The 15230-nt window shown below is 49.6% G+C and overlaps 1 protein-coding gene across 2 annotated transcripts in view; it reads left to right on the forward strand.

Annotated features, from left to right (window-relative positions):
• Knockout (Stork-head domain-containing protein knockout) overlaps nt 1-15230 on the forward strand; it is a 91765-nt gene extending 76535 nt beyond the window's left edge. Inside the window, exons 4-8 of one of the 2 annotated variants that reach the window (XM_076897627.1) lie at nt 8366-8821; nt 10344-10550; nt 11094-11278; nt 11438-11911; nt 11989-15230. In XM_076897627.1, the coding sequence (XP_076753742.1) occupies nt 8366-8821; nt 10344-10550; nt 11094-11278; nt 11438-11911; nt 11989-13173 (2507 nt within the window). In that variant the 3' untranslated portion in view covers nt 13174-15230. The remainder of the gene's footprint in view (nt 1-8365; nt 8822-10343; nt 10551-11093; nt 11279-11437; nt 11912-11988) is intronic. The other variant, XM_076897628.1, reaches the window with a different exon arrangement.

A 15230-nucleotide genomic window follows, 5' to 3' on the forward strand; every position in this document is an offset into this window, starting at 1 on the left:
AATGTTCGACAACCACGCGCAACGTTCCAAGACCAACCACGGTGACACGGATATGCACGCGTCTTAGGACAACTGAAACTACGTTGCTCGATACAGATTTTTGAAGGAAGACTAATGAAATTGAATTAAATATACATGCACTGTATCTACCATGGATCGGTTTAAAGTGTCCCGAGACATCCTGTTACTCAAACGGTACTAGGTAGAGGCAAAGTCGAATGGTTCCGCCGATCCAGGAAACGTAGAAAAATGATTAACTAACGGTATCGGTGAGGAGCGAGCGATTACAATCTCGTAGCACGATTTGATGAACTGTTCGCCGCGCGAGAGTCACGTAATCGTGAATAAATAACAGGAAATTCGTAGAGGTATCGAGAAAACGCGATACCGTAAAAAACCCCCGGGGGGGATGGTTGCGCGTATATCCCTCCATTGTGTCCTGCCGACCGCGCGTTACACGAGCACCGGGTGAAAGCTGACGAATTCGCGTTAAAGCGGAGATTTGCATGAAATTTACAACGACAAGCCTTTTCGTCTGGCGGAGTCTTCCCTCGGCGATTTTGTTCTTTAAAGGTCGCGGGTTACCTCGATACGTTTCGCGGCCGATACCATCTTTCGTGACCGTCCGTGCGAGAAGGCGAGACGGTGCGGGCGCGAAGATACACAGGCCCGAGCACCGCCGATTCCGCGAGAACTGCCAATCATCCTCGCAACGCGGTAAATCGGTGAACGAGCCATTGTTCTCGAATCAATATCCGTATGCAACGGGGTCCCACTTCTGTGCAGCACGCGCGTGCACGCTAATGGCGAACGAAATCGAAACGGGCAACGACGACCACGGTTACCGTGGACGACGATAATCCTGTTACGTGGACGAAGAAACGTTCGCACGAATCGTCGTCCGGGATCGGAGCTCCCTCGCCAAGCCACCTTTGCATAAGTCCCAATAAATTGCTATTCCCATTTCCTCCTCGAAACGATTCGGACGATTAAGCCGGGCAGCAGTCGCGGACAACACGGTTATTACCACCGTTCGACGGACACGTGCTTCCATAGACGATTGACTCGTGCATTGACGTTACGCAATGTATTTGCATTCCGCGCTCGGATAACAAAACGGTCGGCAGTTAACTCGGTAGTGTATTGATTGCCGACAGGAATACATAAATCGGCTAAGCAATGATCGAGCTGCCTAACCCAAGCATCTGGCCAAGGTGCCACCAACCACACCTTCGCCGAGAGAATCGTACATAAAGACAGAGACGCCTGGGGAGGGATAAAGATCTGAATCCGATGCCGATTCCAAGCGTTCCTTTACTTTCTCCACGGTTTCACCCCGTTTCCTTCGGTTCCGTCTTCGTGTGTCGCGTTCAGCTCGGGAAATCGTATTTTCCCTGCTAAGAAACACGAGGCTTACGCATCAGAGGGTATTCGCTGGTGCCGTTAAATTCCAAGACAATGAGACATAAAGGGGTACAAGCTTACGCGGTTACGATGGCTCCCCGCGAAGTTTATTGCTAATTGCAGTTAATATACTCCCAACCACGGGGCCATTTCCCGACCAGACTACCGTACCCCATAAAGACACCGCTCGCGACCGAGAAGTGAAAGGTAAAACGTTTTCCTAATGAATACGGCTGACTGTCGACCACGCAAATACGCGTCTAATATAATCTATCAACTCGGCCCCGAGTAAAACTCATTACTACGCAGTCGTGGCTCGAGAGAACGCGCGGCCCAACGACCGATACGCGCCACGGTGGGAACGTCGATCCGCCATAGGAAATCCTCCTCCGAGTCGAAATTCGAAAGGTGGACGCAGAGATGAATTTGACGATGAAAGAGGGACGGAGAAAGGAGGAGACGAAAAAATAGGGGTGGGGGATAAACGAAACGGCATCCTCCGGATTTGCATAGAACAGCGTCGCCGGCTGGTAGAGGATCGACCGGGGACTCAAAGGTCGTCTTGTTACGAGGTGATTCCTTGCAAGTGGTCTTTGCCATTTCCCATGGGCAGACCCATAAAGCGGCGGAGGTCGGCCGGCAGACACGATGGATCACGGCGATAAGGATATATGCATCGTGTTCTGCATCGTGTACCAGTACACCGGAAGTGATCCCGAGCGCGCGGCTCGAAGTTCGAAGTGCGGGCTCGCGAGACGCTCGCGAGCGTCCTTCTTCTCCCAGCCGTGCCACCCCGCTCGTTGTGATACACCGCGGTATATTCGCGTGGGCGAATCGACCGAATACCAAAGCCCCTGCCTCTTACTTCGTGCACCGCGCGCTATCTACGTGGGCCGCGTTCGGATATTATAATAAAGGCCTCGCGGAATGATAGAAAGGTACAGGGGAGCCGGTAATAATAGCGGCCCGCGAGAACCCCGCCAGCTTGGCAGGTGTTCATCTGTGTCTACCGAGGGACCCGAGCTAGCCGGCTGTCCACCTTCGTTCTTACGACAAACCGCTAAACTATATTTTACGTGGGTACCCTTGGATACCAGTGATTTCTGAAGGATACTGTTCAACGACGAGATCGATATTTCGCGATAAAACGTTCGCATCGACGCCACGTGCACAGAATCGGGACTCGAGGTTCGCGAGTTTTTGGATAATGATTTCAAGCGAGTCGAATCGCGAAATTGATAAGACACACAAGTCCGGGAAGAAAGTATCGGTAGACTGTGTTTCGATGATGAACGATGCGAGGGTGGTTCTTCGAGAGGAAAGAGAAGATCGCTCGCGATCACGACCATTCCGTTGTTCCCGTCGTGATATACGGAGGATCAAATGAAATATTCCCCCGGCGATAATAAATTTCGTTGCGTAACAAACGAAACGTACCGTTTTCCACGACTCCCTCGCCTCCATCCCGGTCTTTCTCTTCCCGATTCTTGACCCGCTACGCAGACCCAGAGTTCGACGCGAGAATCACGATGCGGCTCGCCGCGTTACGTGCGATATTATTCTACATATATACACAGCATGTACAGAGAGTGGTACATAGAGTGGAAAGCGCATTCAAAACGCGTCCGGGACAAGATTCTCACGGAGGAACACGATGTTCCACGCCCCAGAAACTGACGTATCGAGTTCCACGATCCAACTGGCCTCTCCCTTGCAGTTGGCTGGCCCGCGTCCCCCCAATCGTTTCGTCGTCGAGCAGCCCCGTCGGAAATTGTGCAACCGCGAACGTTTCTCCGTTTCCCCGTGATCCTTGGCGCGTTGGCAGCTCGCGGTGTAACGACGCGGGGCATTATCCCGGCTCTCTTTTCCCGAGCGTGCCCGCGCCGGATAAGATCTCGTAAACGAGATCGAAACTGGCCTCTCCCACGCAGGCATTACGCGGCCTTAGTTGGCCCGTTTACTGCCCCCTACACTTGTACACCAATGCTTCCACGTACGAAACTGTCCGCGGCCGCAAATAAATTTCAAGCCGCGGCGTGCGCGTGGGGTGGCTGAGGCTCGTACGGCCCGCGTCCACCTCGGGCGTCGGTCGGTGGGGGCGAAAAAGAACGAGTCCGAATAAATTCGTACGTCCGTACCTTGCACCGCAGCGGCTTTTTATTGCTGCCCCCTCTCTCTCCCTCTGCAGTGCTCGATCTGTGAATGAAATATTTCCCGATTCGTCGGTACCATTCCACGGAACCTGCGCCACCACGTCCCCGTGCCTATTTATGCGCGCTCGTGTTACATTTTTTCCTAGTGGGAACTGGTTATCGGCAGATAGAGATATCCCAGACGAAGCATACGAAATCGCATTATCGTCGGGACGAAATATTTTCGCAACGATCGCGTACGAATAATTTCAGTCGTCACGCGTGGCAGGTAACAAGGAGAAACGCGATAAATAACACGAATGTAACCGGAGCCCCGGGGTCGCCGGTTATTCTGCAGGCCGTTCTAATATCTTTTGGCGAGGGCGTCGGTGATTGATCGTAAGTTAACGCGACGCGAAAGCCGGGCAACGTTTTCGACGGCGAGCCGGACGCGGTTTCCCGCACCTGTCCGTGCCGTTCTCAGACCACCTCGTCTGCTCTCGGCTCGTCGTCGGCTGGTTCCTTAAAAGGCACGCGTGGGTGGGCCCTACCTCCTTGCATAATTACGCGCGCAACTCCCCCCGTGGGCAGCGCCGGTGAAATTCCAGGGAAGTGGGCAACTGGACCTCGCGCGGCCGTCGTTTCCAACTTTTCCATTTAAACGGCTGACACGAATGAATACCTAATCGCGTGAGAAAGCCGCGAAAGAATCGCAATCAACGCCGATCGGGGCTCTCCTATGCGGCGCGAAGTATATACGAGTGAATTCACGACGACTAGCGATGGAATCAAACGCCTTGCGAGCGACTGCATCGTTTCGAAACCGCTCGACCGCTTTGACAAAAGAAACCGGTAGATTCAGGTGTAATCAAACCTTATCCAATGGTACGCGTTGCGCAAGTAACAATAATCGAACCTCACCGACTGAGACCTTTCCACCGAAATCGACTCGAGTACACCGGGGTATCGGGCTTAATCCCATCTCTAACGATTACGGTTCGAGACGATCAACTCTGCGGGCATCTCGTCCTGCACATGGATGCCCGGTAGAAATTGAAAATCTAATATTATCCGATAGGTTCGAGTGGTCGTCGCGGGATACGAGCCCGGTACATGCAAACAGGTTTCTCGCGAGCGTGTACCAGAGGAACGTTCGCGGAGGATACGGACAGCTGCGGCGCTCGTTAATGAACAAACGCGAAAACTTGCGGTAGCACAGGAAGTACAACGAGGTCTCGCTGGTAATTCCATACGGAGCCTGTCCGGCCTATTTACGGCAACCCTTTTAACAAGAATACGCGGAGTAGGCGTAGTTTTCTGGCGTATCTGGACACGTAATTACAGCTCTGTTCCTCGCTGGCTGTCCGCGGACGAGGGCTCGAAGCAACTAGGGGACTGGAGCGACGTCGGACGACGCGCCGCGGAAATGGCAGTGATCCGTGATCTCGAACCTGTTCCACGCAGTGGATTTCATTGTTGCACGCCGGCCGTTTAAATGAATTAAAAATGAGAGGGGTCGACCTTCGGGAAATTGCACGCCGCGCGATTTCGCGCGACAGATATTGCTTCGACGCGTTGCTTTTGCCTGTGAAACGTGTATTTTCAGCCAAGCAAACAAGCTGCGCATAATGAGACATTTATTCGACTTGTGTATCTTCCTTGTACTGATTTTTTAATTCGTTACTCTACGTGTTTTTGTTAAAAAAAGAAAAAACAATGTGCATTAAGGAAACGAAAATGTTCCTTCTTGAATAATGGTACGTAGTCGCAGAATTACTCTTCGTGCAACATTCACGGGACATTTTTCAATCTCAAAGCGGACGATCGATAACTGTCAAGGGTCAGGGCAATATCGCGCGTAGAAACCTGGAACTACCCTCTGAAATTCACATATGGCGGCCACACGAGCGAGGGTGAAATATATTAAAATGCATTTCGAAGGTCTACCGTGGGTCAAAGCGAGGCCGAGCGAGTAAAAACTATTCAACTCGCTCGCATAGAAACGCTAGTCAACTTTCATGGGAGGTTGTCCCACCATCTGTGTCAGCTTTCAATTTACCAGCTGCAAAAAATCGCAGCGCAATATCGTTAATTGCGCGCAAACTTATTTCTTACATTACCGTATAATCGTATCGTGTTCTAATAAACTACAATCACCATTAAGGATTGAACGTGCTGACGGGGAAATTTTCCGCGCGTTAATTCAAGAAAAGATTGAGAATGATTCGAAGCATTACACGCCCATTAAAAAGCACTTTTCGCGTATCATTCGTAACGTTGAATCCCGTTGAATCGTCCATTATCTTTGGATAGTCGGATGATATATCAAGCTAAATAACAGACGATTTGGCTAGATTCTAGCTGCGAGCGCAAACTTTACTCGCGAGGCGCATTATCTTTTAATTACTCTAGGAAACCGTTGTAACGATCCTTGATATCTCGCCTATTCTATCATTATGTCACACCAAAGAGTGATGAGCCAAAAATCACTGCACGAAAAAACCAGGAGAGAATAGAGGAACTACAAACGCGACAATCTTCCTACGTGTCTAGAAAAAACAACCGCACATTGCAAAGGATACGGTTGGTTGTAAGTTGCAACAGAGCCCCTACTGATGACAAGTCGTTTGCTACACATTGTGCTCTTGACGGCATTGAATATTCCTGGCACGAGCGCGCGGATACCACAGAGGAATTTCGAAGTCCTTCGGAGTCGCGAGCTTAGAATAATCCGTAGTCTTTTGATAGGCGTGGACCGAAATGTACGAGAACGGAGACCCCTGGGGGTTGGAAAGTCACCTTAAAACGTGACCGGAAGAACAAGCGCTTCAATTTCGCCGCGAAGACTCTATGCATTCTATGTCTATCCGTCTCTGTCGCTATCTCTTCCCTGAAAATTTTCAGTTTCCCTCCAGTTTCCCTCCTAATTACCTTTCTCCATAGCGCACGCGTTTATAGAGCGCCGCTTGACTGACGTTTAGAACGCTAATTAGGTATTGTTACCGCGAAGCAGATTCGCTCTGGTATACCAGTTTTCCCTGCCTCGAGTCTAGAAGTAGACCATTTTGGTCCGGTTACAGTTCTGCGGATGGGAACACGAGTCGCGAGGCGTTTCGCGAAAATTGAAACTGCAACTACGAGGATCTGCACGCGTATCTAATTTAGAAATCACAGCTGCCACCATCGAGTGTATTACGCGAGTAGGTGTACAAGAGATTTATCATCGGTAACCGATTGCCGGCGCTTGTAAACCACGATCGAACGAACATTTTTACCACCAGCTGCGTCAAAGGTTGGTACGCTCTCGCATGACCAAGTCGGGAAACGTGATTATTACACCCTTTAGCATTTAATGAACGTGCATTAATAATACTATCGACAAGTCCCCGTTCGCGAAACGATCGACGCGAACCACGAAGACTCGGTTCCAATAAACCACGATTTACGGACCGTCCGAGCCGCGCGATCGTTTAAATTTTCCGCTTTCACGAAGGCATACCAACGCGAGCATCGCCGCGATTCTATGCACGACAGATCCGCGGGAATATTCTGTAAGTGGATTTACAAGCGTACGTCGTTCGCATGCGAATGCAACGCGGATTCGCGCGGCTTGTATAATACGTATGTTACTTGCCACGGACTTAATATCGGCCCGCGTCCCTATCCGTTGAAAATGAAATTCGATACGTTACACCGCGTTAAACCATCGTCCCGTAAGACGTGTGCACAGGTACCATACGTGGGTACGCGTCGACGGTATAACTATCTTGGCATTACACGGAACGATCCGGGTACAAAGAGCTCGGCGCATTTCGTCTGCTCCGCCGCGCGATGCTATTCAAAACAGGATCAAACGAGATTTGAAATTGAAATTATATAGCCTGCGATATCGCTTTTCGATGATACCGTTTCCATCTGTTCCATCGCCATAGATATCGACCGCGATCGTCGACTAATAAGACGTAATTAACTTCGTTCTATACGGGACAGCAGTTCGTTCGAAACGGGAAATTTTCGACTCGATACTCTGGAGCGTTTCCGTGGTGGCGCGATGGGACGAACCTTCCTGCATATTTTCGCGTAAAAGGAAACGCGTTCCAAACCCGTTCGAAAGCGTGCCTTAAATATTACGTTAGACGAGCGGAAAGTTACATGTGTTCGTTAATGAAATAGCCTGTTTGTAGCCGGTACACGCGTGGAAACCCGAACCGTCTCGCCGTTCAGGCTAGAAAGGCGAAGTTACCTGAATGTCGCCAGTTCCTTGCAGGCAGCACGGCTATTACGGTTTCATTCTGTCCAGGCCAGGACATACGCCGGGAATTTCAATGAACGCGGGAACATTTAAAAAATCCGATAGCCACGTCGTAACGCGCGCGATCTTATCACTCACGCTTCTGAGAAGTTCTACGTCCGCGGGGTAGTTCGCGGCTAGAGCCAGGCCTTGATCTCCTTCGCTCGACGTCGATCGTTACACTTGAAGAATGTGGAGCGAAAAATGTATCGGTCACGGGTTAAGCGTGAAATAGAGCGACGTAGGCATTACGCAGGCGGCGGTATGAAATATCAAGCAACGTGTACACCGAGTCTAGACGGCGAGCAAAAATTTCGAATCTGATTGCAAATTCCTTCGCTTGGAATTTGGATAGCGTATTAGCTTGGACTTTGTACCGCGTCACTGATACATGGAAATAGTAGCTGTTTTATAACGAAAAGAAAAAAATGAGGTCACGATTGAATCAATTTGAAAGCAATTTCAGCCGTCGATGTAATTCATTTCGTCCCGCATTGAACGACCGGACGTCTAATTGTAATTTTCCGTCCTGTTGCAGGCGACATCGAGGATTGCCTGGTTGCCCCGGTGGCCCAAGGACAATTCACGCCACTACCGGAAGCGCTTTGTTGGGCAATTTTGGAGTTAACCTCCCAGAGGCAGGCGGCGACGCTGGACACGCTCAGATCGGCGCTGAGGAACGCGTTCCCGGCTATGCAGAGACCGAGCCGCGAACTGGTCTACGACGCCCTGGCGAAACTGATGCAGGAGCGAAAGATCTATCACACGTCCCAAGGCTACTTCGTCGTCACGCCCGAGACGAGGAGGCTCAGGCGCGACTCGAGCAGCTCCAGGAGATGTTCCAGAGAGGTGAACGGATCCAGGGGTCAAGGAAGTATGCTCATGTCCAATGACGAGGCCATGGCGCTTGTGCACGGCGAAATGCTTACCCTCAGGGACGGCGACGTGACGCATCAAGCTGTACAGACGAACCTGGCAGACGTTATTTGCGGAGGTGAGAAATCCCTCCCTTTCCGTTCGAATTTCGTGACAGAAATTTATTTTACAACGATAAGGGTCAGAGAGAACAATAGTCGCGATAGCAGCGAGGAGATAGACGCGATGCGAAACGAAGTCGAAATTCCTTTAGGCGCGTTTTCACGTGTAAGAATGGCCAGGAACCGAAGCGGTCTCGTCGCGGAGAGTAGACCAGTCGATCCGGGCAAACCCGTTCGGCACGTGTTCGGGGATCGTTCCGAGTGTCCAAGAGGAGGCGCGTTCGCTGGCACGGCCTGCACCGGGAGACCTTTTTCACTGAACTCGATGGACGAGTCCGGCGCGTTTATGTTGTTGTCGTCCTTGGCAGCCACGCAGCCCCGCGTCGGAAGACGGCGCGCATTCCATCGGCGGGTCGAATCGAAAAATTGCCGCTCGATTCGATTTAAATTGCGCCACCCTTATCTCGGTACTTAGAGGTGGCTGTCGCCTCGATCGCGAATTTATACCCGCGCGCGGTTTCAAATTACAAATTCAAATCGAAACGCGTGGAGAACGAGAGAGAGAGAGAGAGAGAGACGGAGGAGGTGGAAAGAAAAGTGGAGATTTTGTTTACGCGCGCCCGGTTTGGTCAACGATGATTGCGGCATTGTACGATAATACGGTTTCCATATATTGCCAGCCGCTATCACCGTCCCCGGTTGAAACATCCGGGAATACTCGGACGTTGCGTGCAGCGACGTTACATTGTTATACCCGCGCCAGTGATCGCCACCAGGTACCATGCATCCTTGCATGCGATCGCATGGCGTTCGCCAGGCCGAAGGCACGCTCGCCCCTGGGCTGCTCGGTCCCCGTCTCGTTGTCTCGCGTTCATCGCGGGGCCGTAGCCGTGGCCGTGATCGGTCAAAGTTTCGAAGAGCCGCTTAAACTGGAATTTTCTGGCGCGTTGACACGGAAACACCTTCCAGCACCTTGCTTGCATGCCATTCGCCTCTTCCATACATCAGAGGGGCCCCGTGTGTATGGAGGACGTACACGCGAGCATCCGTACGGTGAGGCGGCCGGAGGGAGAACGGCGTGTCCGTGCCAACTCGGCGATCCATGGAAAGCGTTTAGCACAGCCGATATATTAGCTATTGGTCACGACATTGTCTACCGTTACACACGCTGTCGGGATCACGTGGGGGGCCACGTACATAATCTTCCTACTTTTCTCCGACTCGTTCCACGAGTGATTCTCACGCTGCTAACCCACAGTCGGCCGTCGCCGCCGCCTCTGGCTGTGTACCACGATGAAAATCAGGGACGAGGGTGTTCCACTTTTTGAGGACACGATTCCGAGGCTCGCGCGCGAACCGTGATGAGAATCAGGGATCCGGTAATGGCTGCGCGCGAGAATCGCAGCCTTTTTCTTTTATTTCTTTTATTTACTCGAACAACGCTACTGGCCATTTTCGTTCTCCTTTAAATTATATTCGTTCTCGGATGCGATGGGAGACAAGAATGTACGTGATATCGCTGGGCGTCTTCTTTTTCAGGTAATCCCAACGACAAGGTTCTGTTCGCGAGATGTCGATCGATGCCTGGTCGCCTCGAGAGGCGACACTCGCTCCGACTCTGGGGGTCCGCCAGACGCTTGCACAGGAGCGGAAGTTCGCGGTCTTTGCCACGAAGGCCGGAGAGGAGCGACACTTCGTCGAGCGCGGAGTACGCGAGCACGGACAGCGCGCCCCATAGCCCAATCAGTGAGTCGAATCGGGGAAGGGATTTGTTTTGGTGATGGGTGATCTCTTAATCGAGACGAAGAAAGTTCTTCGATCAGAGTTGCGCGACGGAAATTCTACTCTCGTATGTTTTCGTTTCGGAATAGAGTTTCCACATCGCGCGTTAACAAAGTAAAATACACGATCGGAATTTAGAAGGAGTCGAAAAAAGGTATTAGAGATAAGAAACAGGAATGCTTATCACGGTGCGATGAGCACCCGTGTTACTACTTTCAGTTAACGAAACTTTCATTCCAACGCCGAGTATCGTTATCCTGAACGAGTAAACTATTTATCCATGCTTTCTCCGCAGCTCTACCATCCTATCTCCGAAACGGAAATCCTATTGGCGAAAATTTCTTGCGATTCCCTGCGTTCCTATATCCACGAGCACGCTGCTGAACATTCCAAAAGAAAAGAATAAACACAAACGAAGCTTTTTAGTCACCCTTAGCTGGCAAGCCCTTCCTCGATCCTCGATCTCTCATTACGAAATGCAACATCGATTCCTCTTTTTTCCTCAAGGTTTCTCCGGGATTTTTTCAGAGAAAATAGGTCTACTCTCGAGGCTGTTCCGGCGCAGCACACGAAGGAAGGGCGCACCGTTAATGGGCACGTTCAGCGCCCAGTATCCTCCTACAGAGTGGTTTAACCCGCGTGTCGTTCACCTACACAGCGTGGCCACGCAAACGAGAGCGGCTAGCCCCTCTGTGAGTACATAAAAACCCGAGGCACCGCGATGCTCTCTCGTTGAAAAAAGCATCCCCGTTGTTTTTACTCCCAACAGACGGAAATTGAACGCGAGCGTCGAGATTAAATCGCGGCGCGGCGCGAGCCGGCCAGCTTTACCAACGGAGTAACGTTTTCAGATGATGGAGGGTCTAGATCAATCGCAGGCCAGTTTCCAAGTATGGGACGACTCGAGCTCCGTGCGATCGGCCACGCTCCCCAGGCGACATCGACGCCAGGCAAGCGGTGACTCCTCCAGTTTATTGGCGAACTCGACACCGAGGAGCTCCAGACGGCATCGATCACCGTGCTCGACGCTGCCCAGATCGAAGTGCTCCAGCCTGAGCAGATGCACGTCGAGAGCCTCCGTTCTCCCGTCGAGCGGTAATCAGGAACCGTATCAGACCCGTAATCAAACGCAGAATGGCAAAAACTCGACCAACTCGTCGCCCAGCAGAAGCGGCGGTAGTTCGGGGTCCGTTAGAACCGCGAACGTCAGCCCAGCGAAAACGGCCACGTTGGGCAGATCCAGCGTGAGACAATCGAATTCGAGACGACCGAGTCACGATTCTACTGGCAGCGTTACGAAATCGAACGGATCGCCTCAGCACAAGGTAACTATCGTGGTTGCAACTTAATTTACCTCGAAAAAAATCCCTTCCAATTCATATCGAAAATCATACTTTTACAGCTATTGCAAAAGACGTCGTCCGGTCATTCGTCCCACTCCAGTGGAAAATCAATATCGAGCGGCAAACTCTCCTCGTCCCCGTTGAAATCGTCCACGTTGCCAGCGAAATCATCCCCGCTGAAAATGGTGCAACAAGGATCCCTGACTCCTCTGCAGGAGGCGCAGAATTCGATAACTCTGCAGGTATCGACGAATTTAACCCCGGTCAGTCCGTCGCAGGAGCAACGAGCGATTCAGAACAGCGTGACACTGGCCTCGAACGCGACCAGCACGACAACCATCTCCGGCTCACCGGGCACCAAGATATACGTGCAACAGAACAACTCGCCTATGAGATCGGTGATCACGTTCGAAAACGGCACGGTGAAGACCAAAGTGGCCGACAAGGAAACGATGGACTGCAAGGAGAAACAGGACCGGGAATTGATCGGCGAGAAACTCTACAAGAGCAAGATAGACGAGGAGAAGCTGTTCAAGTCGAAGCTTGACGAGGAGAAGCTGAACAAGTCGAGCAAACTCGAGCGTCCGTCCTCGCTGTACGCTTCCAAAGAATCGAAACCGAGCCACCTTCTCTCGGAGTCCGACAAGGAGAACAAACCAAAACCCGAGGAGGAGGCTGTGCCCAATAAATTAAAACTGACCAACCGTCTGAACAACAGCCAGGCTCACTTGATAGACGGATCAGCGAACAATATAGACAAGAATTCTCTGGTCAACGAGCATCCACCCACCACCTTGTCGAGCATGAAGAACACGAACGACGCCATGAACAATTCGCGAAAATTGAGCTTGTCGTTGTCGAAGGACGCTCTCAGCTATAGGAACCTTCTCCGTCCAGGTTCGAAGATCAACATCGCCTCGAATCCACCCTCGCCCACCAAGTCTTTCGACGGTTTCGGTGGTTCGTTCAACAACGTATACATAGAGAACCTCGAGGCGACGAAACAGCAAAGAGCGCCGCAGGGTTCCGAGCCGAATCTCGAGAAGACGGTCAGCCGGGGCGATTTGTACTCGTATCCAAGCCTGAGCGACATGCAGGTTCAATTCACCAGCCTGGCCGCGCAGAAGATCCTGAAGGGTTGCCCGATCAACAGCGTGGACACGTTGGTCGAAGTCAACATGGCGGCCGCGGAGAAACCGAACAACTGCGACGTTACCGTTCACACCGACTTTGGACTCGTTTAAACTTTTCTACGCCTCGATCAGGGAACCGGACCGTTTCCGGACGTTTCGTACAGTGAAAGGTTGAACTTTAGCGCGACGAACTTGTCGGTATCTCGTATGCTTGCGTCGTGATGAGAAATGTTAAATAGCAAAACGGAAGAACGCTGTACTGCTTAAGCATATAGAGAACATTGTAACAGTTACCAATAAATAAACGTTTCTTTATGTTCATTCAACTATATATACATGTATATACATGCATATATGTATATGTGTGTATATCGTACGATCGCACGTTGTCACTTTACCCGACAGACTTTTTAAGAGATCTGAATAATTATTCGCTCGCTCGCTCATCAACGATTATCGTCCCAGCGATACTCGAACATTGTGCTTCCATTGATCATCTATATGCTTACGCGGCTGAACGTTCGATAATGTGTAAAATAAAGCCAGCCATTCCACAGAGAGTATTCATTAGCTTATTCCTAGTTGTTCAGAGCTCAACGCTCAACAATTCGGTGAAACATATTAAATAGCTTTATTCGCGCATACAGTTTTAGTTACAAGAACACATCTGAATGCTCGTTGCATTGTTCTCGCATTCGTCGTTAATTTCACCGATTGTCCGTTCGAAAAATCGATTAAAAATATTCCATACGTCGCGAGAATGCCTACATTGAATTCACCAAACCAATTGAAATACGTTTATTCGGAGTAAAATTATTAAACATCGTTGCATTCTCAATATTCTATATAAAATTCATTATAAAACAATGCATCGCGCGTGCATCAGACTTCATCGTGCCTCCATTGCCTTCTTTCTTGTCTTAACTTAACGCATAATACACAAAATGAACTATAAACGGGTACCACAGCGTCGTAACGTTAGCAGTTTTGCATCGCTTTACCGAGTTAAAGCGATTTGCTAAAGCAATACTTCACGTACGATAGCCTGACAATTTGCCTTACTCGAACGAGAGAAAGAGAAAGAGAGAAGAGAAAGAGAGATGATAATATTTTATGCAAATTCCAAATACTGCCAATTTCGTAACCCCGAGTTAGAATAGAGACCCGCCTAAAGGAAACTAGAGTCTTCTTGGAAGATGTGTAAAAAGCGATAAATTAACTTGTACCATTCGTTCGTCCTTAATTGCTCGTCAATCCGAACAAGAATCTATAAGCGTTAAACGATATTTCGTTTCGGTTCGATATGCCAAAGTAGAGAAGAAGCGTAGTGCAGTCAATTTTCCGTAGAGTTTAGACAATAGCTACTGACTTCACACGTACGCAAGGAATATATTATGACTATAATTAAAGCTTATTATACGATTATTATATTCATAACCAACTCTCTTTGAAAACGGGTAAATAATTTCGGCACAAAATTCTCACCTGATTAAAGACTTTACGTATCAATTTCATACTTGCATTGTGTATTCTACTTGTGAAATAATTTCGAAAGATTCGAATTCGTGAATGAATAACCGGCTTTGTTTGAATTGAATTCTGCGCGTGCGTAGAACGTTTATATCGAATGAAACGATCATGGCGCGAAATATAAATATCATTTGCCTATGATAACTATCGCGGCGAATACGTGTAACAAAAAGAGGTGCATTTCCGTATCAAGGAAGTAAGCAATACCATTTTATAATTAGTGCAATGGTAAATCTAAGTGCCAAAATCGATAATAGTACTTAAATCGCCTTAGACTATTCGCAACGCGGCCTCGTGGCGTTGCACGACAACGAAGCCGCGATGTAAAAGAATTCTCTGTTTAAAAGATCGAATTACAATTATTAACATTAAACATCAGACATGTAATCGTTAAGACAGTAGATAACTAGGCGCCCAATGAATGGTGCCTGCTTTGTACATTTCGTATCTTGTATTACTGATTAACCGATAGTAATTTCGATACAACTCTACGTCTTCCAATTTTTACGAAAATGGAAGGACAGCCGAGCCTTTTACGCCCTTATTTCTTATCAAAACTAACTGTAGAGTATTTGTGTAATCTTGCTCTATATTAATTATAACAACGAAATCGTATGATAATAAAGAAGACAAAAAGA

This window comes from Xylocopa sonorina, chromosome 7 (assembly GCF_050948175.1).
Source record: "Xylocopa sonorina isolate GNS202 chromosome 7, iyXylSono1_principal, whole genome shotgun sequence".
NCBI lineage: Eukaryota > Metazoa > Arthropoda > Insecta > Hymenoptera > Apidae > Xylocopa > Xylocopa sonorina.